We start from the raw sequence: 26,320 nt of genomic DNA, 5'->3' as shown, positions 1-26,320 counted from the left end.
GTCGTACACGCAGTGTTCTCTTGACCCTACGATGCTCCACTGCAGGCCCGAGACTACAATATAACAGGCTGACCCCTAACATAATCGTGAATAGAGAATGGAATAACCTAATTACCTTTCGCTAAAGAAAGTCTGGTTGTGGTTCACTGGGACTCCAAACTCACAGAAAGGCAGAATCTTGGCTCGCATTCGTACATTCAATTAACTTTGCATTCAAATCATAGGCTTCCTACCATAAACTGAGACTCTGTTAAATGTCAGCAGGAGTTCCCACTTTGAGGAGATTGCCAACTTACGTGACGAGGTAAGCATGTATCTTTATGTTCTTGATATCCTCTCTGACTCCTTCCAGAAGGATATCCAATCTGCTCTTTTCCCAGCCCAGCACCCGTGTGAATAAAGCAAGAGACCATGCCTCAATTCCAATCAACATATCATGTGACAACCACAATGACATGTATTTGCTCTTCTTACCTTTCGCCCACGGACTTAGAGGACAATGTTCTCTATTCTCAACTACGCCTTCAAAGCCAATTTCTTGTAGCCATGACTTGTACTTTGCACCATTCGTCCACGGCCGACCGGCTTTCGCAGCAGCTTCGATAATGAGCTTGTTCCATTCGGCAAGAGGTGAGTTTGGCGGTGGAGGGTCAAGGAATTGGAATGGAAATACGGGGTCGTAGAGCTCGAGGATTCCTCCAGGGACCAGAGCATCGAAAGCTCTTTGAAAGACTGCTTTTGGATTCTTGAAGCAGCTGACCACAGCTCGTGCATGGATGTAGTCAAATTGTTGGTGAAACACCCAGTTATCTTCCGCGTCGTCGATAATGAACGAGCAATTTTCAGGGACGCTAAGGGTGTGAGTAATTGAAATGCTCTGGGACATTACCGGGAGCTTACTAGTCAGGTTGTATTGGGCTCAAGTCCGTACCAACGACCGTACATGTAGGGTGCTCATCCGCTGGAGAGCTCAGCTTAGGTTACTCATTGTAGGGCCAGGATTAGGACACACCGAATTCTGTAGCCCAGATACCTGTCCCTGTGGCGAGGTCAAGGACCTTCCGAGTGTTCTCTGGAAGAGGCGCAAGGAATAACTTGTTGTTGTGAAAGAGTCTAAACATGACGTGTTGAAAATTCCATCACAAGTTAGTTAAGAATAGTTAAGAATGGGAATGCATACTAATCTATCTTTCTCGACATCATCATTTGGGAGAGGATATTCTGTAAGGTTAGCCTTAGGTCCGAGGAAACAGTCATATTCACTCACGACCCTGCTTATATCGATGATAAGTGCGACCATGCTCCTGAACATGCTCATATAAGCTCGAGTTCACGGACTGTGTTGAGCTTCTTGAAAAGAGTCAGGTGATTCGGTTCAAGATGGCTAGTGGAATCTCCCTACTGCAAACTTATGCCGCCAAGAGCAGAATCTCTGTCAAATTCATGCTAAAAGTAATGTGAGATTTTGCTCCAAATCAAGCTTGAGCATGATACTCACTTCATCCACTTCTGGTGTCCTTCCCGTGATCGTATCTTCGGACATCCGCTCCTTCGATGAAGCCTTCGATTCATTGACAGCAGGCATTATCAATGAGCACCTCAGCAGTAGTATGATAAGATTGCAGGCTGGTAGTAGCAATCCGCTAGAGTAAAAGACATTATCTCATGATATATGAAGGGAAAGATATCGACTCCTCAATGCTTCCATATCTAGCGACCGGGAAAGCGGCGCCACGCGCACGCATGCCACATCCACACCCACTTCCCTCAAGATGATCTATTTATTTTAATCTTGTATCTCGGGAGAAGGGCAATCCGACGCGTGGCTGTGGTATCGAATCGGATGAATATGGTTGAAGTGAAGCATGAAATAAAATCGTCGGCCTTTTTCTGATTAGCCTGGCCGGCGGCATCCTGATGTGGCAGGTGGGGTCGTACGACACGTGTTAGATGTACCCCACCTTTCCAGATGCTCTCTTGAAGATTGTTCTGAAAGTGAAGATATATTTCAAGGCAAAATTTAACTTCTTATGACTAAGATCTGTGGATGACTATGATGAATGGATGGGAAGAGCGAGGGGAATTTGATTAGTGAAGATTAATCGTTAGCTGAATAAGCGCTACTAGAAACCGACCTCATCAAAATCTCTCTCACTTACGTGTTTGTTCCTGGCTTCAGTGTCAGACACACCCATCAAAGTGTCCGAACTCAGTATATACACTTTCACAAAGCCCACCCAAAATGCCTATCCTCGAAATTTGTCTCCTGAAAACCTCCCCCAACCTTCCTCACACATCCCCCGTCTTTCTCTCAGCGCTCCAGAAGGCCCGAACCCTCCTCGCCCAAAAAGTAGTGAATACAAACTCCCGCTTCTACCGGTGCATCGAAGACCCTTCTCTGATCTACATCCTTGGAGTTTGGCCTTCTTTAGCTCGACACAAAGAATTCCTGGCTTCTCCTCAGAAAGCCGAGATCTTGGATGAACAAAACGAGCTTTTTGAATTCCAATGGATCATTCACATTGAGATTGGAGAAGGAGGTATGAAGGAGTTGCCGTTGGAGGCACCGATTTTGGGAATTACAAGGCTATTCATCAAAGGGGACGCGAGGGAGACGTATCAGGAGGTGGTGCATAGGTCAGCAAGCGTGGTTGATGAAGGGACGAAGCCGTTCAAGGTGGTGAAAGAGTGGAGGATTGATTGTGAGGAGGGGAAATTTGAACATGTTTTTGTTACTGGGTGGGTGGAGGAGGGTAGTCACGACGCATTTACAAAGACGATGAGAGAGGAACACCCAGATTTTGCACCGATGAGGGATACTTATGAAGGGACAGAAATCAAGCATGCAAGGGATATGGAAAAGTCGTTCTAGAATTACGTTACCACCCACCGAGAGATTGATATGCGTATACGCTGTAAGGCGGTGTGAAATCCTCTATCCAGTTATTCAGTTCCCAGTCCATATCGGGACCGATCTCTGCCTGATTGAATCCCAGATCTTGTAGCGCTGTATCTTCAAGCAGCCAAGGTGTCGGAATATTGTTGGCGACCTGTTGCTGCACCCATTCATCTGGATAGGATTGCGGAGCTGTAACCTCTGGATACGTGGTACTAATATTGGTCATCGGCTCGACCAGTGTGGTTGGAGCCAAGAACTGCTGGTCGACATTATCAAAGTATTGAGATCGGCCTCCAGCTTCTGGTAACGGGGTTTTCAGTCTCGTGGCCTCAGCGGCTCTCGCAGCTTCAAGATCGAGTGCTCGCTTATGCCTTGCCCTTGCTATCAGCTTCTTCATCGGCGTCTGGAGAATAGCAGGTGCTCCATGCTGTTGTAAACTTCTCCAATCCTTGAAGATCAGGTCCAAAACGTTCCAGGCACGAGCTACATTATCATCTGGCTCACGAACGCATAGTTCACTCAGCAGATATGCAATGGAATGCCACTGGATGATGGTGCCCAGGTACCAATGCCAGTGTTTGGTTGTCTCAGCCTCGAGCATTCGTCGAAGCTCCACAACCTCAATGCTTGTGACAAACATCTTGTCGCTCAGTTCTTTTGATCCAGTATCCATGCTCATAGATCGAGTGTATGGAAGGAGAAAGATAGTCTCCACCTTGGCAATGACCAGTCTGGGCAAGATAGAAGCTATCCATGCAATTGGGGTCAACTCGGTGCAGTGCTTGATATACCGTTCTTCGAGAAGCTGTCGGTACTGTTTGATACGTTCCTCTTTTTCCGCAACGCTAATACCGCTTTCTTTTGGTGACTTGAGAAGATTAGGAGCAGCGAAAGCTATCTCATATCCAATGAGTGTTATAGTCATTTCAGTGAGACCAACTCTAGGTTCGGGGAAATCTGTATCGCCAGGAGAGATGTCGGCGTCGTTTATATTCAAGGGCCGCTTGGTATCGAATGACCCTTCCGATATACTTGGCTCTGTTCCATGTTTTTCTGACAGCCTGAAGTCGAGGATAAAAAGCTGCCACCATAAGCGACGTCGCATTTCGACCTCAAATGGAGGCAAATCAAATGCTGTACCATCACGGTGGAGACCGAGTGACTGCCCAATGCCGATTGCTGCTCGAGTCAATGTCCAACCTTTACGAGTATCTTCTTTGATTCGGAGTACGGTCAGATACAGCACGAAAGCTTGAAGTGTCATGGGATCAGATGTATCGAGAAACCCAGCCCGAGCAAGAGCTTGTTCAGTACCGAAGCAAAAGCGATTCATCGCTACAGCTCTGTCAAGACCGAAAGTTGTCTTGACTTCTAATGGAGACATACTACAAGCAGTCAGCACAAGTGTAGGTGAGGTAGGAATCTGGTTACCTTATAATAACTGAAAAGTACAAGCCGAACAGTAAAGCTTCTTTGCTGCGACTAATGTTGTCCAAACTACCCACAGCTTCCTCCACAAGTTTCTCCAGAGACGGAATGTGAAACATCTTAACGACAGGATCGATCTTTTGAGCATACAACTTCAGGTACAAGGGAAGTTGTGACGGAAGAGGATGAAGGTCTCTCAAATTGATGGCTGACGAGCTATATCCGAACACATAGCCTTGGTGTTCGTCCTCGACCACAGAAGAGGCAGTCCCAGGTGATTCCGTTTCCTCGTCCTCCGGGGAGCCTTCATACACCAACTGACGGATATCGTCCACCTGGATGCATTAGCACCCGACCCACTGGATTATGGACAAGAGCACCAACCTCTTCTGTAAGACGGGCAAAGAAATTACGGCTGACATATCGACTCTGCCCTTCGTCTGAAAGCATCAATATACCAAAATCCTTTTCGAGCTTGTCCTCCTGATGCTTGCCAGTATCGGATCCATGCTTCAAACTTGCACTTCTTGTAATGTCAGAGATGCCAGCATCTGCTTGAGATCTGGAGCTCTCGGTTTTGGCTCGTCCGCCCAACGACTTCACTACCCCTATCCAGATGTCAGCCAAAAACCTGATAGGTTTGGTGTAGATGTATCTACCTTCCAGCGCATTTAAACGTTGTAGGAGCTCGGCCTCTCTCGCACTTTGAATCTCTCCATTTCCCTCTTTCCTAGGTCGCCTCGGAGCTCGTTTGCGTGGTGCGAGTTCACACTGGAAGCCCAGTCGTACGCAGTTGGCACATGGTGTCTTCTTATCGCATTTCACCTTCCGTCGGCGGCAATGGATGCAGCTCCCTAAACCTTCGTAAGCAGAATTCGGGAGTCGCGGCACTGTGGCAGGAACGGGATCTTGAGCTGGATCGTCGAGGGGCGGTATATATGCATAGGTCGAGTCTGCGGACATGATGGTAGAGCTGCAGAACGATTAGGGTGGAGAAATGTCTGACATATGGCGTATCTTACTTGGGGTTCTGCCAGATCCAGTTAACCTTAATCTTCACCGGAGTTATGGCTAAGGGGCTCGATAGTGGGGTTTCGAGCAGGACAATGAAGACATGATGGCTCGTAGGAGTTCGAGCAATCTGTAAGTACCACCATGAGATACTCCCCTTCCAATTACCGTTCCAACTAGAGCGATGCAGTGTGAAGGGAAAGTATATTTTCGCGGGGTAACCTCCGTACGGAGGTTACCATTCTGCAAGTGCCTAGACATCCGCCACACCATTCTCGAACTCCCCTTCCCGCGCCTTTATGTTCCTGCAACTAACCTCTTCCTTCTGCCTTGTGATGGTTTACGTTCCGATCATCAAGTCATGAGGTGAGCTTTGAGAATCCAGTACAACATCTCGGCATTGCTCGCAGTGAGCTTTGACTTGCAAGCCCAATTCAGCGTTTTATTCCTCTGCAAACGCTAAATGTCGCATCGCCAGCCGATAATTAGATCGACATCCTTGCCCAAATCTCATTTGTAGCCATCACAATCAAGTGATGATTCTTGAGACCGGATCGCGTCCCGCTCGGATTCATTGTCGTGGTCTTTTCGTAAATTGAGCTGGTTTGTGGGCACAAATGAAATGATGTCCCCAGTCTCTATTGCGTCATACTCTACAGCAACGCTTCTTCGAGTAAGAGGTGGGATCATGATGTATCATTTGCCAAGAAGTCGTACTATCAGCGCAAGTCTAGTCTATTGTACACGACGAAGAATGCTCTCCATGAAGCCTATGCTTAGCAGATGCATCTTGGCGATTTGTTTGTGTAAATTCATGGTAGCCTTTCAACTGCAGACTTTACATTTCAATGCCATTGTCGATCCTCTCATCACATCCACCATGATTTCATCTCAGGAGTCGTCTCGTTTCTGCATTTGCGTTCTTTTTACCCATTTGTACTAAAGGTCGACCGTACCTGCTCAATCTACGGCCCAAGGGGCAGCATACATAAAGATGTTACAACACCAGGAAGACTTTGAAGGGACAAAATGACAGACTAGGAAGTGGACAACCGACATATGCTCAGCACCCAGCAGACAAAAGCTCTCTTTTCAACCCCGAAACGGCCTTGTCTCGAACTGAATAGTCAATTAGCTTGCCAGGGCCAGGAGCCGTAGCGGCAACAAAGTCAAAATCCGAAGGCACGCTGAATCCACCGAATTCTTCTCTCACGGCAATGATGTTTTTCAAGCCCACCTGACTAACCGTAAACTTCTTGTCTGGACTGACCTCTCCAGAAGTGAGGTTGGTGGCTGCGAGGTACTCGAGGGCAGCAGTGGGAGTTGTGATATTGAGCTGAATCTGGATCGCCTTGGTAGAGCACTCTCGGTTTCGGGGATGGTTCAAGTACAAATTCGCAGCGTACATGGCGCTAATAAAGCGCACCAGAAGATCAGACTGTCCATAATCGTCAAGCGCAGACTGTGCGATAGTAAAAGCGGAGGAAGATACAGGATTCTCAAATGAGGAGACGCGAGCGAGGATATTTGGTTGCTGATGGACTGGCAAGACTTCTCCATAGGCTGTGAAAGGATACGTGACGATGGTTGCATAGACGGCAGATCCATTGGGCAAACCCTCGCTGATCAAATCCGCATATCTGAGATTGGTCCCACCTACAGTCTAATTTTTATGAGTCCTGAAAACGTACAATTCTCCTGCAAGTGTAAAACCAAGAAGCGTACCTGGAAGAAGTATTCGCTGCTTGCGAGCCCAGAGGAGCTCAAAATCTTGCGCAGAAGATAAGCATAACCGCTGACAGGAGAATCCACAATGAGCGGCTTTCCTACAAGCTGCGAGATGTTGCTGATGGTTGGGATAGACGCAAGAACAAGATCAGGGCCCTGGTCGAACTGTCCCAACACTGTGAGGTTCTTCCCAGAATTAAATCGCAAGTTCACGGCGTTGTCAATGGTACCAGTGAGTAGGTCATACTCTCCGCTGAGAACAGAGGCGTACGCAGCAGTGGAATTAGGAACCTGGTGATAGACAACATCCAAGTCATAGGCAGCGAAGAAACCAAGCTGGTTGGCAATCGAGTACGTTGCAGTTTGGGTAAAAGCGCCATAGTTGAAGATGTCTGTGGAACTGACCGCCGCAGCGTAGAGGACAAGTGGAAGGAGCATAATGGCGAACGAAGACTAACAGATGCAAAAAAAAAGTGATGAATCATCGAGAATCCACTTGGAAGAAAAGGTCTCAGGCAAACGGCGGATGTGACAAGGTTGCGGTTAATTGAATATATTCTAGTCCATGTGTGGCAAGATCTCCGAAAAGCAAGCTTACTAAGTTCAAGTGACAGATAAGAAGAACAAAGTGGCTCATGATACCCGGTGCATTCATTGTAAAAGCAGATTTGGGGTTCGTTTCTTTGGAGTTCGATGTGTTTCAACCGCTTAGCCAGACTTGAGCAGTCGACACGGACAGTGGGAGGAATCTCTGAACGCAACCAACATGACGAAACATTCTGGTCTTGATCAAGTTGAATTGACGAATACAGCTGGTTTGGTTCACCTAGCATCGAATCAACCCTAACGATGAACGACCATTTGTAGAGAGCTTCTAATGCAAGCAATGTAGAAGGTATATCACAAGCAGCCGAGCGCCGGAGTCTCACAATTCCTTCCGCGTCAGTAGCCATTCAATGCCGAGGCAGGAAGAAACTCCTCCTTAATAAGTAGAGAATTCAGAAACCTAGATGTAGGTTAGCATTTTTATACGGGTTTCGACTGGAATGTGTGGATGCCAAACTTGTCATGATCCAAGGTCGGCAGAGTTTGAGAGATTGCGGGTCTATTATCGTCCAGTCGAGACAAGCATGTTGTCGAGAATTGGTGTAGGCTGTAAAGAGATTGAAGAATCACCGCAGACCTGATTGATTCCGGAGCATGTGGGTGGGATTCCAATGGCTGGAGAAGGAAGGAGAAGTAGCAACACGACGGGGACGATGGAAAGAACGGCAGTTGTCACCCAGATTGCAGTGACAACCATGAAACATGGACGCCATGGCCAGTTGCGCCAATTCGCCCAGTCTACGGCTGTGGGATCCGTCATTGTGCAGAAGACCGAAGGAATCGTCGAGGTGAATGTTGTTGGTGTTGATGCAGATGGGGGATATTGACGGAGAGGTTGATGTCTGTGTTGAAGAGATTAGTTTAGTTGAGACTAAGGGCAGAGAAAGATTGCATACTCACAGCAAGAGATTCCAGTTTCTGGAACAGCCTGAGAATAAAATTCTTGCTGTGAGTTTCCACGCCTGGTTGGGGTATTGTTTGTAGATGTGAGTGGAAGCTTGCGGCGTGAATGTGAGGAGAAAGCCAGTCATACTCTATGTGAAGCACAGTATAATTTGGTAAGGCTTGAAGGCTGCAACATCTTCGAAGAGCTTAACATCGTGAATGTTGACAATGAGCAAGACTTGTGGTTCCGAATCATCGACTTCTCGAAGTTGGATTGTCATCTTCGGCTCTGCTTTCCTCCATCTTCCGACAGTCGGGTCATTTGATCTCCTCCCAAGACAAGATACGTCAGTGCTTTTCAGATCTCTTGATGTATTGAGACTATATCAAGTAATACCTGGGTTTGGCAAAGAGGCTCGGCACCCGGTAACACGGAGCATTGGGGCATCGTGACAAAGGACACACAAAGGGCTCTTTGGTCATCTCTTCGGAGCATGAAGGTGACGTATCCAGAGCGTCGGAATAACTCCATATCGAAGAGGTTATACGAATGAGCTCCAGGAGAAAACCAGCTTCTAGGCGAGAATGTTTCTGCTTACAAAGATACCGTGCCAATGGCGTTGTATGTTATCATTTCAGGGACGACAAGATTCGAGGGAGCAAACCGCATTCGTCACAAACATCGAGTTGGAAAAATGGAAATGCATTTCGGTAGGACGGAACAAAAGTATTGGGAGGTATATTTACTGACCATGTTCAGATTGCACTTGAGAAACCTGTAACTTACCCAATAGCGAGTCATGGAGAAAAACTTCCAAGATGACTGACTGCAGCTGTCAAGAGCCAATCTATACTACGTAGATCGTACGAGCTGGTACCCCATACCAAATCAACCAGCAGCAGGACATCCAGAGCAACTTCAGAGAAAAGAACCCGGCTTCCACAACGTCGGAAACTGATTCGCTGCACGAAAGGCCGGCCGGCCGGGAAGATCAGCAGTCAACTTCCATGGCAAGCCGAGCCCAATTTGAGAGAATGCCGGCGCAAAGAGTATGGGACGAAATTCAACTTGCTGATGTCCTACTCCCGAAACACACTGTGTGTGTACCATAAGAATTCCATGTAGAGCTTTTTAGATATATGCTGCTGCACATCGTGTCGTTGAGAGCTTCAGTACCGGCACCGAGGAGGATCGCGCAGGCTTTTGCTCACACGGAATTGGGCCTAATGATTGTTCATTCAGCAGTCGTTTTTCGCCCAGAGAGCCGAGCCCTCACAGATCCAACTGTGAAACAATTGACATCCATGACAAATGCCATCTTGTTCGTGCAGTATGTGTGGCGATCGATAACTGGGTCTCGCAGAAGGAGATGAAGGATGGACATGATTCGAATCTAGTTCAAAGTGGTCAGTATTCCGTAGAAATTGAGGAAGACAATAATTACAGCTCACATAGAATATAAGGCCTTGAGGTATTGGTTCTAAAGTCATTAGATCCCTCTGCGTCACCGCTACCTACATGGCAGAGGGCAGGTCGTGAGAGGGGGTGAAGCTTTCCGATTTCTAAGCACTTGAGGAAACCCACACAAGTACATCGTTAAAACGAGTTCAAAAGGGAGAACAAAGAGTAAGGATGGACGATCACTCCATGGAGCAAGACTCTGTCGATCTTCCTGGATGTTAATCGAGTCAATTGATAGAGGAGTAATTGGAGCGACAAGGAGATCAAAGAGTAGTCCAAAATGAGGCATCATTGTTAATGCCTGGCGCTGTTCACGAACAGGAGAAGATCCGTGAAGTAAATCGCTTCCAGGTTCTTATTTAGACGGCTTTTCACAAAAAAAGCAAAAAGAGAGACACGCATCCTTCCAACAGCCCAGTGTATACCATGATGCTTGTCCTCGAGCTCGAGGCTTGGGAATGCAGCTCTACCCTGCTCTCAGCCTTTGTTCGGGGCGGCTGCTCAGCATATTGCATCGTCACATCCTGACCTGTCATTTTCCCTTGGATTCAAGCAAACAGGAACACTTGATTTCCTTCTCAGATCCTCAAGAAGGAACTGAAGCACAGATCCAAGTACCTACTTGCCTGCATCACGTGCATTGGCACACTTCAGCAATTCACAGGCTTGAAACCCCAAGGAACGACGAACGCTAGAGTCAACTTCCTACCAGCCACATTGCCTTTTCTCATATTCAGCTATTCAGCTTTCCAAATTTTCTCCGTTGGCTTTGACGATGTCAGAAACATCTTTCTGACTGCTCAATAATCCTTCTGAATCTTTAACGACTTTGAAGCGCTTCCCGGTCACCTTCATTTTTCGAATACAAGTTTCGCACACCCTCACCGTTCAAAAATCACCACCGTCAAGGATCTGTAACTGCCTCGAATCTATCATATCAGATCCGCGATATGATTCCAGACCCTTCCTCACAATCAGTGAGCTGCGGTACAAAGAATCGAGATTCATCACCAACCCCAAACACCATGCAACTTGTCACTGCCGAGGACGAGAGCGAAGTCGAAGTTGCGAGATATATGTCCGCTGACGTTGAGGGAAATGAAGGCGATGTTGAAGGAATCATTGTAACTGCCGGCGCTCGTTCAGTTGAACGATCCATCAGATATCTGAACGATTCTGTTCCTGATGACGAGACAGAAGAAGAAGTTGTGGCAGTTGAAAGTGAGAAAGTCACGTCCAAGAGACAAAACGGGTTTCCATCCGTGAAAGAGCTACCCAGCTGGTTTCCAAAGAACATCAAGAAAATCTATAGAGTTGAGAGACATGGTGGTGCACTTTCCTTCAAGGTGTGTATCTACCTCACACTCCAGTTATGTTGCAGAGCTGAAGCTTGCACCAGGAACTCAACCTCATCACCAGATACCGAAACCTCGTAGAGATCATCCATCGTCGAACATGGAAGCGGTATCTGAAAGCCGGGAAAGCAAGATGGCAGCTCCAGAAAGTCATTGGTCGCCATACGTCACGATCGCTAACGAAGGCATTTTTTGAGCATCGCAAGAAACAATTCACTGCCTGGAAGACAAAAGCATTACGGGCTTGGAAGAAACTTGAGAAGGTCCACCGGGGAACTCTGATCTTGGACGAGACGATCAACATCAATTTCCGTCAAGAGAGAATGATTTATGCCAAGAAGTTGCGGCGTTCGATGTGATGGGGAGTGAGGTGATGAGTTTGCATGCGGGAGCACTGCAGTTTTACAAGGTCACCGAAGTTATTTCACTTGCGTTCAACTTGCGCTCATCTGGGAGAACGTTCGGCATAATCACATATGCATTCGGTTGACTGAAATGGAATTCACCCCCACAAAACGACGCCTGAATGTAAGATCTTACAATTTCGTTTGGCGAGGACTTCGAGGACCTACTAGCACTCCGGAAGAGTTTTAATAAACAGAAGCTTTCAATTGCATCAATGTGTTTGCCTTGAGGAAGCAGCCAAGTGTTACGTGTGCCGTTTCCATTTTCGGCTTGGCGGTTTAAATTCCTTTGATTGATCTTTCGGGCGACACGTCCGAAGGTTGAAACGTTTTGAGTGTGGAGCGCGGTCCTCATAGCGCGCTTGGCGGCTAGCATTCAGATGGCATTCCCGACGTGAACATCCTGGATGATTAAACTTAAGGATGTGAGCCAAGGATTTCAGAATCTCTGTCCCGAGTGGGTCTTCTCGGACGAAATTCTCCTTGACAAGTGCAAGGCTGACCTCGAAGTCAATGTTAGAGATCACACTCTCCTGGCACGGCAAGTGAGTGAGTGCTCAAAATTTGGAATCACTTTCGATGACATCGAGGAAGACTTGTTCATGAAATCTTCACGAATCAGAAAAACTCTCACATGGCGTTTGGAAACAAAAAGTTGCTGGTCACAGCTGCAGTGCGTTTGTGTGACCGCCAAGTCTTGCACCAGTATCCCAGACTGCCGAGATGTCAATGAACCCAAATGGGTCCTACATCCTTCATACCAAGCCAAGTCAGGAAAAAAGGTGGTGTTTACCATCTGCCTACCAGCAATTTACCAGCATACCGGAAAATCGGTGTATCTTATCCTCGGCGCGAATTTTTGCACAGTCGCAAGGGGATAGATATCCCAAAAGTATTTGATCGTTACTGTCGACCCCTTCTCCTCTCTAGGCCAGGCGGATCAGTTTGAATCTGTTGATTCCATCTTTCCAATTTGCTGATGGGCTCCATACTAATGAGACAACCAAGAGGTCTCGTTAAGGTTATCTATCATTCAATTACTCGGCTGTCCTTCCCTGCTCCATCTTATCCCCACCATAACTGTTCAATCCCATCAATGAGATGAAGTCAAATGTCAAGCCACAAGACGAAACGACCCTAAGCGACATCATATGAAGCATCGCTCTTGCACCTTGGCTCTCGGCATGCCCTGCCATCCCATCTAGTTTCCATGCAGGAACAAGGCAGAACTTTTTTTGTATGGTCCAAACAAATCTGGACAAGCTGTGCAAGAGTCGAGTCAAGACTCGGCTGGACAACCTGCCACGCCAAGATGGTATCGTGTTCGGACGGTGCACCAGATGATGGAGACGGTATATAGACCCGGGTGCTGCCCTTGGCAAGAGTTTCTCTTTGTTCCGTTATCGTCTTATTTTCTTCATAACGTGAACGTAACCTTACTTTCTTTAATCTTCAGCTGCACTGGATCTGTAGTGTATTCCACTCCTTCAATTCTAGGCTTGGAATCTTTTACATTCTCGATTGTAGATCAACGAGTTTCCATTCTTTCACCATGTTACTTCAAAAGACTATTATCGCCCTAACGCTAGCGCTTGCATGCGAGTCGTCCATTATCCCAGAGGTTGGATATGGTCTGGTAGCCCGTCAGAACGGATTTGGTGGGAACAACAACGCGGCTAATAATGGAGGGAACAAGGGAGGGAATGGCGGAAACAATGGAGCTGCTGCTGCTGCCTCGGCGGCTGCTGCCAAAGCCAGTGCGAGTGCTGCTGCTTCGAAAGCAAACAACGGAGGTGGAAATGGCGGAAACAACAATGCAGCTGCTGCAGCAACTTGCTTGAACGCGAAAGCGGTCCAGACTGGAAGTGCCTCGGACGGAAATCAGACTCCAGCAGATGGTCAAGCCGCTTCAGCGACGTGAGTATTGGACCTCGATATATATGATAATTTGCTCACAATCATCAGAGACACTGCCAACTTCATCAACTTCTGTAGCGGTCAGACACTGACTAATGGGTTGCAAGTGAAGCAAGGATCGTGTAATGGCATTGGTATGTGACTTTTCCCTCCTACTTGAGCTTTATCTAACAGATACACAGTTATGGGCAAGATTCCTTCCACAGCAAATATGATATCAGGCATAATCACCTCCCCAAAGCCCGGAGAGAACATTGCCGCCAACAAGGACTTCACAATCTCCATCCAAACCAAAGGTCTCACAGCCGGTTCCTTCACCAACGCCGCAGCTACATACTATAGCGCGCCTCAAGACTTGGCTTCCAACGGTCAGGTTATCGGCCACACACATTTGACGGTCCAGGATCTGGGCAACAGTCTTCAGCCTACAACAGCACCTGACCCAACAGCATTCGTCTTCTTCAAGGGCGTCAACGACGCTGGGAACAACAAGGGACTTCTAAGCGCGACGGTTACGGGAGGACTTCCTGCTGGTAACTACAGAGTGTGTAGCATGACCAGCTCAAGCAATCATCAACCTGTTCTTATGCCTGTGGCTCAGCGGGGTGCTCAAGATGATTGTCAGAAGTTCACCGTGGGAGCTGCTGCGGGAGGAAACACCAACGGCAATGCCGCCAATGCGAACAACGGAGGAAATGCTAAGACTGGTGGCAAGGCCAAGAGCCGAAGATTCATCGAATAGATCTTAAGTGTAGGCATCGATGGGTTGAGCTCATTCCCGTCTCTCGGCGAAAGATCCGGTGTTGTTATGGGGTGGTGGCAGACAACGGTTTCGGTGACTGCTGTAAATTCTTAGAATAATGACACTTGCTATTGAACATTCCATTGTAATTCAATCCAACCGAATTTCCAAGGTTACGACCACTTGTGAAGTTGTGAGTGTCTGCATCCAAAGTGACGATGCCGAGAACTTGGCGAGTGTTTCGGGATGAGCCGATCATACCGTCAAGGTCAGCCAAGTAATGAGCCCGGTCCCGAATCAGTCATCGTCTCTTTCGATGGAAAGAAGAACGCTGTTGGAAGGCAGAGAGAATCCAAAAGCACGTTCAGGTGACCGCCGAGTCTGGTTGATCAGCGCCTCGGCGTGTTTGTAGCTCATACTGCCACTAAATTCGTGCCTCAACAAGCTCGGCACAACTGCTTTCTTCTCTTCGGTCCTTGCTCTTCTCAGAGCCTCGCCGCAAGAAATATTCGGTGTGTAATCGTGACTGGGCTGGGATGACTGAGAAGGAGGTGGTGGTAGTGGAAGAATCGGCAAGGCGTCGTCGTCAAAACGAATGTGAATCGGTCTACGATTCTGCTTCGGAGCTTCTGACACTGCACCCCTCATCCTCTCATCTGCCAATGCAGACTTGAATGGCTCCATCGAGCAGCAACCTGGCTGCCGGTCTCTCTGTTGTGAGCCGCCAGAGACCTTCTTCCTCTTCTGCATTCTTCCCTCTTGCCCTCTGCCTCCTGCCACTTGAAGTCTTCTTCCTCCTTCCATGATCCTCTTTTTGCTGCAAGGTATATCCGCAAGTCTCCTTGTAGAACTTCGATTGGAGATCATCGACACCGGCGAAGGATCATCTTCCGCTGTGGATCGCAGCCAAACAATCTCTCCAGTTGTCGCATCACGTTGAGTAGATACCACCACTGCAGCTGGCGTTGGTGTAGTAGGCCTCGTCGAGAAGCGTGCAGTGTTTCCTGACGCAGAAGGTATAGTGCTGTTCAATTGTGCTGCCAATGGCCTCCCTTGGTCCATTTCAGATCTCTCAGACGACATACGATTTGCAGCTTGTTTCTTCCGGAATTGTCCAGTTCTGGGATCTCTTCCAGCATAGACCCGTCGGATGAAAGCTTCCTTCGTCTCGACTTGGGGGATCTTCTCTGCCCTACGCTGGGCTCTCAACTGTCTCTGCTGACTCGAATCGGGCTCCGAATATCGTGAGCTGTGCGATCTTTCTGCCATTCTTATCCGTTGAGTTGCCCTGAAATTTTCAATAAGATCTTCGCAAAAGCAATCCTGCTGAGGGATCCAATTGAACTCCTCGTAATTCACCCATTCCACCAGGAACTCCTGCATACCGCGACGTGTTCTCTCCTCTAATATGCGTGCGACTTCGTACACTTCGCCCTCGTCGGGCGAAAGATCTTCCGTGCTTGAAGCACAGCTGTCTTCGATTTCGATCTCTTCAGAGCTTGGTGGTGACTCGACTGTCGATGCCGGGGACAATATCTGAAAGGGGTTTGAGACGCCTCTTGCACTCAGCCCAGTAGGAGATGGACTTGACGAGTCGCGCCTGCGGTTGTTCGAGATCACTGCTCGGGCATTACTCCGAGGAGTCACTATCGTCCGAGACGTAGTGGTGAGTGTTCTTTTGGAAGAAGGAGTGTTGGGGATAATTCTTGTTTCCAGTATCGTCTGTGGGATTTGCTCATGGCTGCTGTGTGATTGTGTTAATTGCAAAACCTCTTGAAGGCGATTTCCTCGCCGAACGGGGCTCCACGCTCTTGCTGGATCTCTTCACCGTTGCTTGAGCAGCTTCTCGCCGCTTTGCCATGCTTTCGAGCCATGTCCCCGCTCGCTTGATGCCTTCTGAAGCCGGAGAAATTGGTGTTGTAGCTTGGGGAGTCTCCCAGAAAGGACTCTCTGATGATTGGGTGCCCAGGCCAACTCGATCGGGGGATAAACTCACACTATTCGAGGGAGCCGAAATGTGATTGATGGCATTCCACCCACTCGAGGACGGGCGTAGGTGCCCCAATGAGTGAGCTACGCTTGCCATATCAGTACCACGATCGCGGGTCTTCGATTGATGAAGTAGAATTTGAAGAAGTCAAGGAGAACTCGAAAGAAAGGAATGTGAAAAGTTCTGGAAAACAAACTCCAGGGTTTCGAAGCCCTGCTGAACCAAACCGAATGAGGTTGATTGTTCTGGATGTGAGGAATAGAGACAATTCTTTGTGAAACGAGAGTCGATAGGTCAGATTCATCGCCGTCCATTTCTCGGCTCACTCACCAGATTACCGCGTTCACAAAAACGCCATGGCGGGCAACGACAAACAATTCTTCCTTGCACCAACAAAAAGAAAGTAAGGATACCCCGCAATACCCGCCCCGCAGGAGCTTCACTGGTTCGGATTTCACTGCATAAGCCTGGTTTGCTAGCATTAGAAATCTTGCCATCGCATTAAAGGAATAGAGGAATATTGAGTTTCTATTCCTGCTGTAAATGATGGGAATTCGCTGATGATGTTGCAGTGCCGAGGGGTAATAAATAATTGCTTCTCGAGAAAAGAGTAAGCTTAAGCATATGCCAATATAGGGAGTTCGACTTGTCGTTCTCGACAAGTCATATTTTGGCACAATGCATGTGAATGGAGTGTGGCTTGCAGGAGGGAATGCACGGAGCTAGGATGTGGCTTCCACTCGGACGCCTAGATCGATGGTGCTCGATCTTTGTTTCTGATTTTCTCAGCATTGTGAATTCTCAAATCTGAATTGCTCGAAATCCAAGGCTAGAATTTACTTCTGATGGGAAGAAGAAAGCAGGCTTTGAACAATTGCTGGATCAAGAAGCAATAAGCATGGAGATATTTTGTTTGTTGCAAAGCCTCGCTCTAATGGCTTTGAGATTCCAGTTCTCTTTTTGCTCGAAGTGAAAAGTTTCACTCGTTGCTTTCAAGATGCTGGCACGTACGACTGAAAATCCTGCTTTCTTGCCGGTTCAATTTTGGCAAACAAAGATCCATGTTGGCCATACATCGAAGAGCTTCTAGAGACAAAAGAAAAGTCGGATGCCAGCCGGAAAGCTTCGGCTATGGCAAGGGACACGAAGGAGGCAAAGAAGCATTCAATACGTGTACAGATTTGAGGACGAATTACACTCAAACGTTCCGGTGTTTCTTCTCAACACGCCAGTCAAACACATGTGAAAATCTGCGATAGGTTGTTTCGCTAGTAGATATGTCGGCCGAAGCAGGCTCTCGAGATCGTTTCTGAATCGCTTGAAAGGTAGCTCCTTCAGAAGCCCAAAGAAACAATACCTGTGGCGAAGGAAATATCAACGCTTCCTATTCAAGTCTTTTATTGCAAGATGAAGAAAGGCCGTTGGAGTGGCGGTCCGAAGTTGAGCAGATAGCAGGACGTACTAGAAAAATCCGAACATAAGATAATATTCTAATCTCGATGGCTTGACCTTGATGGGACCTGCATAAGAGCCACTGGGAACCAGAGATTCTGCCGAGCCGTTTGTTGGTGACGAAATTGATGATTGAGCGAACTATAACGACTTGAATAGACTTTGCTGAGCGAGGAGACTGACTTTGGAAGGGGTTTCCCACACTCAAGCTCCTTCGACACCTAGCTCCTTGAGTTTCACCAGGACTGCTTTACCCAACTCCTCTTCGTTGCTAACCACTTCAATGGCATATCTCTCGCAAACCACTTGGACGTTCCCCTTCTTCTTGTAGCCATCAACACATGCAACCACACACTTCTTTCCTTTCTCTCTTGCAGCGAGGCCCAGCTCCATCAGCGTGATGGGAGCTTCGGTATTCGTCCCGAAATATACCGCCAACATATCTGCGGCTTCCATGCCCGCCAATTCCCAGTTGACTTGATCTTTGAAAGGCTGGAACTTGATATCCTCCTTCCAGCTTGAGTCCCAATCTGCCCGGTGAGGGTTCAGGACCGTAATCGGGAGGTGCGATAGAGAGGAAGAGACATGGCCTCGCCAGTCAGTGGCAGAGCTGTAATGTATTGTCCCTGAGAGGAAGACAATCGGTTGCGTGGTGGGGTAAGGCTGAGGCGCGCGGATCAGCTTGAACTTTGAGTGCGGCTCAGACATGGCGTAAGAGATTCGCAGATGCTTCTGGGTGGTAGCTTTGGGTGCTATATTCTGAGGACAATGTATCGAAGCGAAGAGGTTTGCCTTCGTACGACAAGAAAGTGTTCGTGTAAGGAGAACAAGTTGCATCGAGGTCGAATGCTGTTACAAGGTTGCTCAAGCGCCCGACGATCACCGGAATGCTCAGCCGGGCCCAATCCGATACTGACGGGACATCACAGGGACTCTCTGGATGGCGTTTGCAAGTAGCTTGTATTATGCGGTATCAGGCTCTGATCTCTGACGCCAAAGAGAAGAAGTCGCTGACAGACATTGGGTCAGATTAGCTTAGCCCGAGCTTCAGCCGAAGAAGCCGCTTAGACCCCTAAGATAGCACCACTAACATCACTAAAATCGCTGTCACTGACTTCGCGTTGGAAGCACGTCTCCCCAGATGCGAAGTTACCAACTTATTATCACGAATCAACGCATGCCAGCTTCTCTTACTCGAGCGTGTCTCTCTTACTCGACCAAGCACTAGACCGCCTTCCTTGAATGAACCGGGATATAGCTTAATGGCTTCGAAAGACAGGTCGGTCGAAGCCGTGGATTCTCCACACCTCCACTGCTCACTGCTGCTACTGAGAAGACATGTACAGTACTATGGGAGCTTGTCCTACTCCATCTATAGAATACGTAGAGTAACTGTGTACTGTGTCGCATCTCCCACGGAGCTCGTGACTGATGTTTGTTAGTAGCATGGGCTTTGACATAGTCGACCTCTATGTTGGACCTGAGGGAGAACTCTTCCGTCTTCCATGATGTGCAACAGTAGCTGACCCAGCTCATCTGGACCCACGCACTTTTTGGGACTACTTTGCTCTCTCTCTCTCTCTCTTATTGTTCATTTTGCTAATGACAACTTTGGGCACATTGCCAGTGAAAATTGATAGATATCCAATGAAGCACATTGGAGATTACATATTCCGTGGCGCCCAGTTTGAACTCTCTCTTACTGTGCTGGCATTAATGTTCGCGGCACTTAGGTAGAGCCAGGCGGCGTTTGCGGCTCATTGAGCTAAGTGACTATGTGAGTGTTCCCGCTTGTTGCTACTCGCACCTCGATATCGCCAATCCAAAGTAAACATATCTTGCAAAATTGAAGAAATATCTTGAACATTGCAGGAAGCAATCCATGTTGCGGCGTGATTTCAGAGATTGATGCCTGAATACATGTGGCTGCCTCAGACATCAACGAGCTTGAACCTTTCGACAGAGTGAGCTCTCGAGTCAACATCCACCAGATCTCCCAATCATTGTCTAAAATGCGCCCTAGACTCCCCATCCGGAGGATACTATTCTTACGACCTTTTCGACCTCCAAACTCATTGCGCCCCTTCACACAGAATACCCTCATATCTAAATCTCGACCACAGCTCCCATTCCTTTCCTCTCCAAACCGACGCCCCATCGCCCGGTTCCTGACCACGGAACGAAAACAATGGATCAAAGATGAAGTACGGAAAGCGGGCAAATATACAGCGGTGATATGGACAGGGTCATTTCTCCTTCTGGTGATTGCTTTCGGGGTGCAGCAAGAGTGGTTGGAAAGGAAATTCCCGTCACCACACGAATGGTCATGGGTGACAAGGAAAGATTACAGAAGTGCGAGATGGAACGAAGACCATGATGATGATGGCAATAATCTGGTCGATTGGGCTCGAACTGGAGAAGCATACCGGCGGTTGCTGAAGAGGTTGGAAGATCCAAACATTGACGGAGCTGGATTGGATGATGTGGTTGAGGGCGGTATTTTGGTCGCTGGTGTAGGAAAGACTGGCTATGATATCTCGATGAAGCCCGAATCATGGAGACGGGGATACTACGAAATTATGATGGGAGCTGCACGAGCAGCTGAGCATTTGGATGGTTGGGTTAGGGACAGGACTCGGAATGTCGCCTTCCCAGCGAGTGTTGTTATTGGGCCCTCGAATCCGAATCCCAGACCTGTTCCTCCAGGTGCAAAATCACCACCCAGAGAAGAAGATTGCGAACCCGCATTTGAATCACCAGATACCTATTATATGAAAATCTTGACAACACATGGCTTCACTGAGAAGCAGAGGGTAGATGCAGCATTGGCATGTGGATCATGGCTGGATTACAAGCAAACGCCCGAAGCCGCTTCGCAGATATACCAATGGGCATTGGACATTGCAACTTCAAGCAGTGCCGATGTCGTCGATTCCACCGCCATTCTACACCCCGAAATTCGAAATCCGAGTGCCAACATACTCTCAGCTACCACGGCCCTAGCTGTTCACCATGCTCTGAATAAGCGTCTATCGGAGGCACTCCCGATATTTATCTCCGTCCTTCGAGCTCGAAGAACTCTACAAGACGTACCAGCAACCATGCGATCGACTTTGATACCCGATGAGGAGAATGATGGGATATGGAAGGCCGCAACTTCGCTCGTTCGCTCAGCAATCGTGGCACCTGCATATCCTCCGCCTCCTGATGATGGAACCGCAGCACCTCTGCGGGGACCCAAAGAACGCTGCGAGGAAGCTGGGATCATGACCTACATTGGGGAGATTTTGTATGCTTCGAAGCAAAGCCGTACAAGCAGAGAAGATGGACTGGCGTGGACACGAGAAGCTGTAGATATTGCGGAAGAAGAATTGCGACGGAAAGGAATTGGAAAGGATGCAAAGATTACTTGCAAGCAATGTCTCGCAGTGGGATTGGGTAATTGGATGACAATGGTTACAAAGATGGCTAAGGAAGAAAAGGAAAAGCAAGCAGCGAATGCGGGAAGCTGGCTTGCATTTGGAATTGAACAGAAGGATGGCATTGGAAGGTGGGAGAGCGAGGAACAAGTTATCAAGGAGCGAATGCGGAGGTCTGCAGAGATTCTTGCTACTCCTGGGAAGTCTGCTGGAAGCAGCAATTTCTTGACTGTATGATTTGGCTGTTATCGGGCGCTGTTAACTGGTGCAATATAAGTCACAACTCATGCCAAAACTCTCGTCTAGATTCATCTTGATCAGAATGCATGATGATCAAAGCTCTCTCCCTGTACTTCATTGCATTCCCTTGTTCGACCTCACACCAGCGCTCATGACTCTGCGGACGGTAAAACCCACCTTTCATGCAGGCGCTGCAGCTCTCTATCTCTCATCAAAGCAATATTCGCGATCCATAATACAGGAACGATAGACGCCTGTGAATCTATAAGCTTTTAGATCATAACAAGACTTCGCATTAATTCATCCCCAAGAACTTGAGTATTTCAGACCTTGCAACTGTCCCAGTCTATTCCAGCCTTTTCTATGGTAAAATTGGTAAAACTCTGATTGAAAGTTGAAGCAACTTAGGCGTGGAGAGAAAGAGTGCCTTTTGGTGATTTAGGCAAGATTTCAGAGACGGTGCTTGGTAAATGTTCGTCTCAATTAAAAACATATTCATTCACTAAGGACATTGGTAGTAGTGAAATAGCGCAATGTACTTGTAAACAGACTGGGGACTATGCTGGAGAGAAAACGAGAGGACGTGCATGGAGCCATAAGCTTATGATACCATTGCTGTTATCATCTTCTAATCCTGTGTCGGTCTCGGTAGCAACTTAAGTCTTTCGCATCATGTGCTCAGATCTACTTCGCAGTCTCCTTGCTACCACCCTACTCGACCTCAACGATCCTCTCTTCATCCTTGATAGTACCGAGCTTTTCCTGCGTATTCCATGCAGCATCGTCCTCCCCAGCTTCCTCTTCATTGTCACTTCCACCAAAATCGTAACGGTCGAACTTGGGATTGGCGTAGTCACGATCAGAAGCCACTTCTTGGAACCAATCTACGACGGTCTTGTAGCCTTTGGGAAGCAGAGTCTCTGCATAGTAAGGCTCACCGAGACTGAAGACCGGACATCCGTAAGCTGGAATACGCTTTCGACCATTGTAGTCTGCAAGGAAGACACCACCTGGTTCGTTGGAGACAAGGTAGCCACGTCCATGCTAAAGTTTCAGATCAGCATCATCTCTATGGACAGTATATGTGGAGCTTACGTTGATAAACCACTTCGCAAATTCTTGGTTTTGGATCTCATGGCCGAGGAAGTAGGTAGCGATGACAGCGAGTGCAGAAACTCTCTTTCCCCACTTGTTGAAGTTTTTTGGCTTTTCCAAGAAAGTCTCAACCTGGACGGCTCCTTCGGACACTCCAATGACATTCAGTTGAGCATCGGCAGCAACAAGCTTCTCGACAACCTCGTTGAACACATATTCAACATGCTCGTAGGTTGTTCGGTTAAAGGGAATAGTGTTCTTGACCTCATCGAAGCGGAAAGCCTGCTCAACTGCACTGTCCTGAGGTAACGCATTCCAGGAAGTCAGGGTGACAGCCTTCTTTCCACGACGCCACCATCTCAATTGACCCATATTCGCAAGGATGATTCCCGGAGGGTCATTGTTGTCTGGCGAGGTAGCTTGGGACTGGATGTACTTGACAAGATTGAGTGCCGAGCCTTCAGAAACACCTCCTTTGCCACCAATGATACGATGAGCAAAGACGCCGAGGTCCTGGGAACTCTCATTGAAGACGATGATAACTCGCTTCTTGTCTTGGATGTTGGAAGATATGAAGATTGGGAGGTTTGGCTCATTGGCTTCGGCACCAAGAGGAAGTCGGATCTTTTCGAGGCCGAGCTTTTGAAGACGATCAGCAATGAGGTTTCGAATAGCTTCTATTCTAGTATCAGCGTGTCCGAGAAGTTCTAGATTGTGCTCACCATTCATTGCCTCGCGCTGGACGCAGTTGTGGCGATCATTTCTGGTAATGAAGAACTTGAAGTAGGCCTTTGGATCTTCAATGCTTCGAATCTCGTCGTTCTTGTTGACGAAGTATCTAGGAGAGTTAATATGATTCGCTCAAGATGAAGGTGAGCTTACCCCAGGCCCTTGAGATCATGAGGGAAGATCGGATTTTTGGGGAGGCCTGAAGAGAGACGGCGGAACATGGTGACGATGTGTGAGAGTAGGTGGGAATTAAGGAAGTGTTGTCGTACTGAACGTTCTGTTTGCGTTTTGTGACGAAGCAGATCTTTTGTGGTTGCAGCTGGGAGAAATTTGACGAGCTCGAGATGGCTTATTTATCCTCGGCAAGCGACTTGATTGGAGGTGAATGGAGCGGTTCTTTCCCGATATGGGGACAGAAGTGTAGGAAGCTTGCGAGGATACAATTGAAGTGACTAATTGCTTGAGCTTAGAGACTGTGCGTGCAAACGGGTATCATTTGGGCAATTCTGAACTCGATGAAGAACGGGAGCATCAATCATTGAACGACGTTTCTTGGCAGAAAAGAACGAAAATGAGGCTTCACAAGTAAAGAGGAACGACAGCAGATTCCAATCTCATCAGCGAAAGCAAGCGGAGAGGACGAGAAGCTGAGGTATTTGCACTCGGATAGTTGCATGGCTTCAATGACAAGTAGAATTAAACAGACAAACAGATTCGGATCAAGACTTGGAGTTCCAGAATCACGCTAGAAAGTGTACAAACTTGCTATAATCATTGATACTTTGGCTGCTTCAGGAAGTGGGGCTCAAATTATGCGTCACCGAGCTCCGACGACCTGTGTTCATAATACCTCGTAACGCCATTTTTTCGACCTTGTATTCTACACGTTCCTTCATCTTGTGTGCTCCGCAGGAGCTCATGAAGCTCTGCCTGATGGTCATCGGGGGCGAAACCCTAAGAAACCACCCTCAGGCCTGGACATCTTATCGTACACAATCCACCATTATCCCAAACAAAGTATCTCCCATTACCAACTGGCTTTCTTGACACCAGGTAGGGAGCCCGCAAGGGCGTTCATTCGGAAGTTGTACTGTGAGAAAGCCTCATTAGCTAGAGCCCAATTTCTATTGTCTGCAATCCAACCTACCCTTGTCATCTTAAAATCCCTCAGCACACCTCGGCCTTTCCCACCCTCAATGCAACGATTTCGAATCTGTGTTGGTCGAGTATAGCAATGCATCGACGTCAACTGCAACGCAGCCTGGGCGCGTGTTCGAGCGGGGAGACTGAGATTTCGAATTATGTATCGCAGAGCCTGTCTATTTCCAAGCAGTCAGTACGATTCAAATGGATCCAGATCTGCCTTAAGCAGCACAATTGGACTGCCATGTCCATTCGCAGATGCTCGGGAGCTGGACTTGTTAGAAGACACACCTTTCTGTCTCGTGCTCTGCGAAAACTTTTCTCTTCGTATGGTCTCTGATGACCTTGATGTTGACAAAACAGCCAAGGTCCAGCTTTTTCGCCCGGAACATGGACATATTGGCGACTGTGGTCTGAATCGTGGAATGAGAAGAAGTATTGGAAAAGTTGTCGTTGGTCGAAGATCTCGAACTTCTATACGCTAGCTACGGTGACCTGGGTTTATCAGCCTTGTCAGCCCTGTCCCAGAACAACGGTTGAGTATATAAAACTGATTCCCCTACACAAGCATCTGGCCGATAGAGAAACGGACAGCTATCTATCATCTCTCTCCAAGCAATTCACAATTAAACTTTGGAAGTACGGGCTCAATGCAGCGAGTATCACGTGCAATAATCGTACGAGAAGGCTAGCGCCGGAAGCACAGCTCTGAGTTGCCGATACAACCAAAATGTTTTTAAGCTCAAAGTCCCCCCTATTGTTCCAGCGCCTCAAACCACACTCCTTGAACGACCTCGATTTTCTTTTCTTTTGATCCCGATTTACAATGGCGCCTGGCAAGGCTTCTAAAGCCCCTCCCACAGACGGTCGTACCTGGTCACAGAGCCTTTCAATCCTTGCCGTTGTCGTTGCGCTGCTTTCAGTTGTCTACTATTATCTAGACTCACATCTTGACTGGTTTTACATCCTCTCACCTCCTGAATTACACGATCTGTCCTTGCGTGCTATCGCAGCTCATGGAAACGATACTCGTTCAGTAGTCACCTACATCGCAGATGAACTTCATGGCAAGTTTCCTGGAGGGTACATCAATTTGGACCAGGAATGGATCTTCAACAATGCTGGAGGAGCCATGGGTGCCATGTATATCATTCATGCAAGTAAGTTCACTCCCGCCGGTGCATCTCCAAGTGAAATTCATGTCACATGATTACCCCCTCTCCCTTCCCCGAATCTTCTCACTAACCTGACCTCAGGCATTACCGAGTACTTGATAATCTTTGGTTCGTACAATCCTTTCCATCTACATGGTATTTTTCTGACATGTTGATAGGAACCACCGTTGGCACGGAAGGACACAGCGGTCGCCACACTGCAGATGATTACTTCCACATCATCCGTGGCACTCAGCTCGCTTACACGCCAGGAGACTTCGAGCCAGAAATCTATCCCCAAGGAAGTGTCCACCATCTTCGTCGCGGTACCGTCAAACAGTATAAAATGGACGAAGCCTGCTTTGCCCTTGAGTATGCTAGAGGATGGATCCCACCCATGTTGTTCTTCGGATTTGCAGACGGTCTTACCAGTACCCTGGATATTCCTACCTTGTGGAGGACGACTTGGGTTACTGGGAGAGAAATGATCTCGAATTTGTTGAGAGGAAAGCTCTAGATGAGCATGGCCTGAAGTGGTTGGACGAGAAAGTCCTGTGACGACGGGGCTGTAATGTAATAGATCCGAGGATGTAATTGTATGGGATGGTGCCTTTGCAAGTGGTGTATTCAGAAATGGGGTCGGGGGCCGAGATGCTCACGG

At 47.9% G+C, this 26,320-nt stretch overlaps 12 protein-coding genes across 12 annotated transcripts; 5 read left to right on the top strand and 7 right to left on the bottom strand.

Annotated features, from left to right (window-relative positions):
- Positions 1 to 213: 213 nt before the first annotated feature.
- Positions 214 to 1,443, bottom strand: LY89DRAFT_590324 (S-adenosyl-L-methionine-dependent methyltransferase; the record flags this gene model as incomplete). The annotated part of the gene is made up of 7 exons (XM_018209584.1): positions 214 to 247; positions 297 to 851; positions 901 to 961; positions 1,013 to 1,094; positions 1,181 to 1,221; positions 1,268 to 1,350; positions 1,403 to 1,443. Coding segments are annotated over 7 exons (897 nt in total), but the record flags the coding sequence as incomplete, so codon positions are not given.
- Positions 1,444 to 2,172: 729 nt separating this feature from the next.
- LY89DRAFT_687061 (uncharacterized protein) lies at positions 2,173 to 3,032 on the top strand. The gene has a single exon (XM_018215416.1). It carries the CDS (start codon positions 2,243 to 2,245, stop codon positions 2,870 to 2,872), a length of 630 nt encoding a protein of 209 aa, XP_018068008.1. The 5' UTR covers positions 2,173 to 2,242; the 3' UTR covers positions 2,873 to 3,032.
- Positions 2,723 to 5,572, bottom strand: LY89DRAFT_621222 (uncharacterized protein). Its single transcript, XM_018210941.1, has 5 exons — positions 5,350 to 5,572; positions 4,987 to 5,300; positions 4,712 to 4,935; positions 4,331 to 4,662; positions 2,723 to 4,284 (listed from the first exon to the last, which is right to left on the bottom strand). Exons 2-5 carry the CDS (start codon positions 5,288 to 5,290, stop codon positions 2,880 to 2,882), a joined length of 2,265 nt encoding a protein of 754 aa, XP_018068007.1. The 5' UTR covers positions 5,291 to 5,300; positions 5,350 to 5,572; the 3' UTR covers positions 2,723 to 2,879.
- Positions 5,573 to 6,401: 829 nt separating this feature from the next.
- LY89DRAFT_784538 (uncharacterized protein) lies at positions 6,402 to 7,504 on the bottom strand (the record flags this gene model as incomplete). Its single annotated transcript, XM_018222796.1, has 2 exons — positions 6,402 to 7,001; positions 7,064 to 7,504. The coding sequence occupies 2 exons, from the start codon at positions 7,502 to 7,504 to the stop codon at positions 6,402 to 6,404; spliced, it is 1,041 nt and encodes a 346-aa protein (XP_018068006.1).
- A 2,250-nt stretch (positions 7,505 to 9,754) lies between these two features.
- On the bottom strand, positions 9,755 to 10,372 carry LY89DRAFT_144256 (uncharacterized protein). Its single transcript, XM_018205338.1, has 2 exons — positions 10,010 to 10,372; positions 9,755 to 9,781 (listed from the first exon to the last, which is right to left on the bottom strand). The coding sequence occupies exon 1, from the start codon at positions 10,309 to 10,311 to the stop codon at positions 10,069 to 10,071; it is 243 nt and encodes an 80-aa protein (XP_018068005.1). The 5' UTR covers positions 10,312 to 10,372; the 3' UTR covers positions 9,755 to 9,781; positions 10,010 to 10,068.
- Positions 10,373 to 10,842: 470 nt separating this feature from the next.
- Positions 10,843 to 11,959, top strand: LY89DRAFT_144487 (uncharacterized protein). The gene is made up of 2 exons (XM_018205341.1): positions 10,843 to 11,365; positions 11,419 to 11,959. The coding sequence occupies exons 1-2, from the start codon at positions 10,970 to 10,972 to the stop codon at positions 11,731 to 11,733; spliced, it is 711 nt and encodes a 236-aa protein (XP_018068004.1). The 5' UTR covers positions 10,843 to 10,969; the 3' UTR covers positions 11,734 to 11,959.
- A 1,217-nt stretch (positions 11,960 to 13,176) lies between these two features.
- On the top strand, positions 13,177 to 14,586 carry LY89DRAFT_144489 (uncharacterized protein). Its single transcript, XM_018205342.1, has 3 exons — positions 13,177 to 13,695; positions 13,744 to 13,829; positions 13,878 to 14,586. Exons 1-3 carry the CDS (start codon positions 13,331 to 13,333, stop codon positions 14,435 to 14,437), a joined length of 1,011 nt encoding a protein of 336 aa, XP_018068003.1. The 5' UTR covers positions 13,177 to 13,330; the 3' UTR covers positions 14,438 to 14,586.
- A 3,497-nt stretch (positions 14,587 to 18,083) lies between these two features.
- On the bottom strand, positions 18,084 to 18,587 carry LY89DRAFT_590951 (uncharacterized protein; the record flags this gene model as incomplete). Its single annotated transcript, XM_018209628.1, has 1 exon — positions 18,084 to 18,587. The coding sequence occupies one exon, from the start codon at positions 18,585 to 18,587 to the stop codon at positions 18,084 to 18,086; it is 504 nt and encodes a 167-aa protein (XP_018068002.1).
- A 902-nt stretch (positions 18,588 to 19,489) lies between these two features.
- LY89DRAFT_687053 (uncharacterized protein) lies at positions 19,490 to 21,959 on the top strand. Its single transcript, XM_018215415.1, has one exon. It carries the CDS (start codon positions 19,892 to 19,894, stop codon positions 21,533 to 21,535), a length of 1,644 nt encoding a protein of 547 aa, XP_018068001.1. The 5' UTR covers positions 19,490 to 19,891; the 3' UTR covers positions 21,536 to 21,959.
- A 49-nt stretch (positions 21,960 to 22,008) lies between these two features.
- Positions 22,009 to 24,029, bottom strand: LY89DRAFT_144664 (uncharacterized protein). Its single transcript, XM_018205343.1, has 4 exons — positions 23,516 to 24,029; positions 23,356 to 23,471; positions 22,634 to 23,307; positions 22,009 to 22,582 (listed from the first exon to the last, which is right to left on the bottom strand). The coding sequence occupies exons 1-4, from the start codon at positions 23,581 to 23,583 to the stop codon at positions 22,250 to 22,252; spliced, it is 1,191 nt and encodes a 396-aa protein (XP_018068000.1). The 5' UTR covers positions 23,584 to 24,029; the 3' UTR covers positions 22,009 to 22,249.
- Positions 24,030 to 24,047: 18 nt separating this feature from the next.
- LY89DRAFT_687051 (putative 37S ribosomal protein MRP2, mitochondrial) lies at positions 24,048 to 25,126 on the bottom strand. Its single transcript, XM_018215414.1, has 4 exons — positions 25,065 to 25,126; positions 24,797 to 24,998; positions 24,510 to 24,681; positions 24,048 to 24,452 (listed from the first exon to the last, which is right to left on the bottom strand). Exons 2-4 carry the CDS (start codon positions 24,901 to 24,903, stop codon positions 24,390 to 24,392), a joined length of 342 nt encoding a protein of 113 aa, XP_018067999.1. The 5' UTR covers positions 24,904 to 24,998; positions 25,065 to 25,126; the 3' UTR covers positions 24,048 to 24,389.
- Positions 25,127 to 25,161: 35 nt separating this feature from the next.
- Positions 25,162 to 26,296, top strand: LY89DRAFT_144148 (C-8 sterol isomerase). The gene is made up of 3 exons (XM_018205337.1): positions 25,162 to 25,665; positions 25,762 to 25,788; positions 25,839 to 26,296. Exons 1-3 carry the CDS (start codon positions 25,332 to 25,334, stop codon positions 26,174 to 26,176), a joined length of 699 nt encoding a protein of 232 aa, XP_018067998.1. The 5' UTR covers positions 25,162 to 25,331; the 3' UTR covers positions 26,177 to 26,296.
- Positions 26,297 to 26,320: the final 24 nt, after the last annotated feature.

The sequence above is a fragment of the Mollisia scopiformis genome (assembly GCF_001500285.1).
Source record: "Mollisia scopiformis unplaced genomic scaffold LY89scaffold_18, whole genome shotgun sequence".
NCBI classification, from domain to species: domain Eukaryota; kingdom Fungi; phylum Ascomycota; class Leotiomycetes; order Helotiales; family Mollisiaceae; genus Mollisia; species Mollisia scopiformis.
This window is presented reverse-complemented; position numbering and strand designations above follow the sequence as displayed.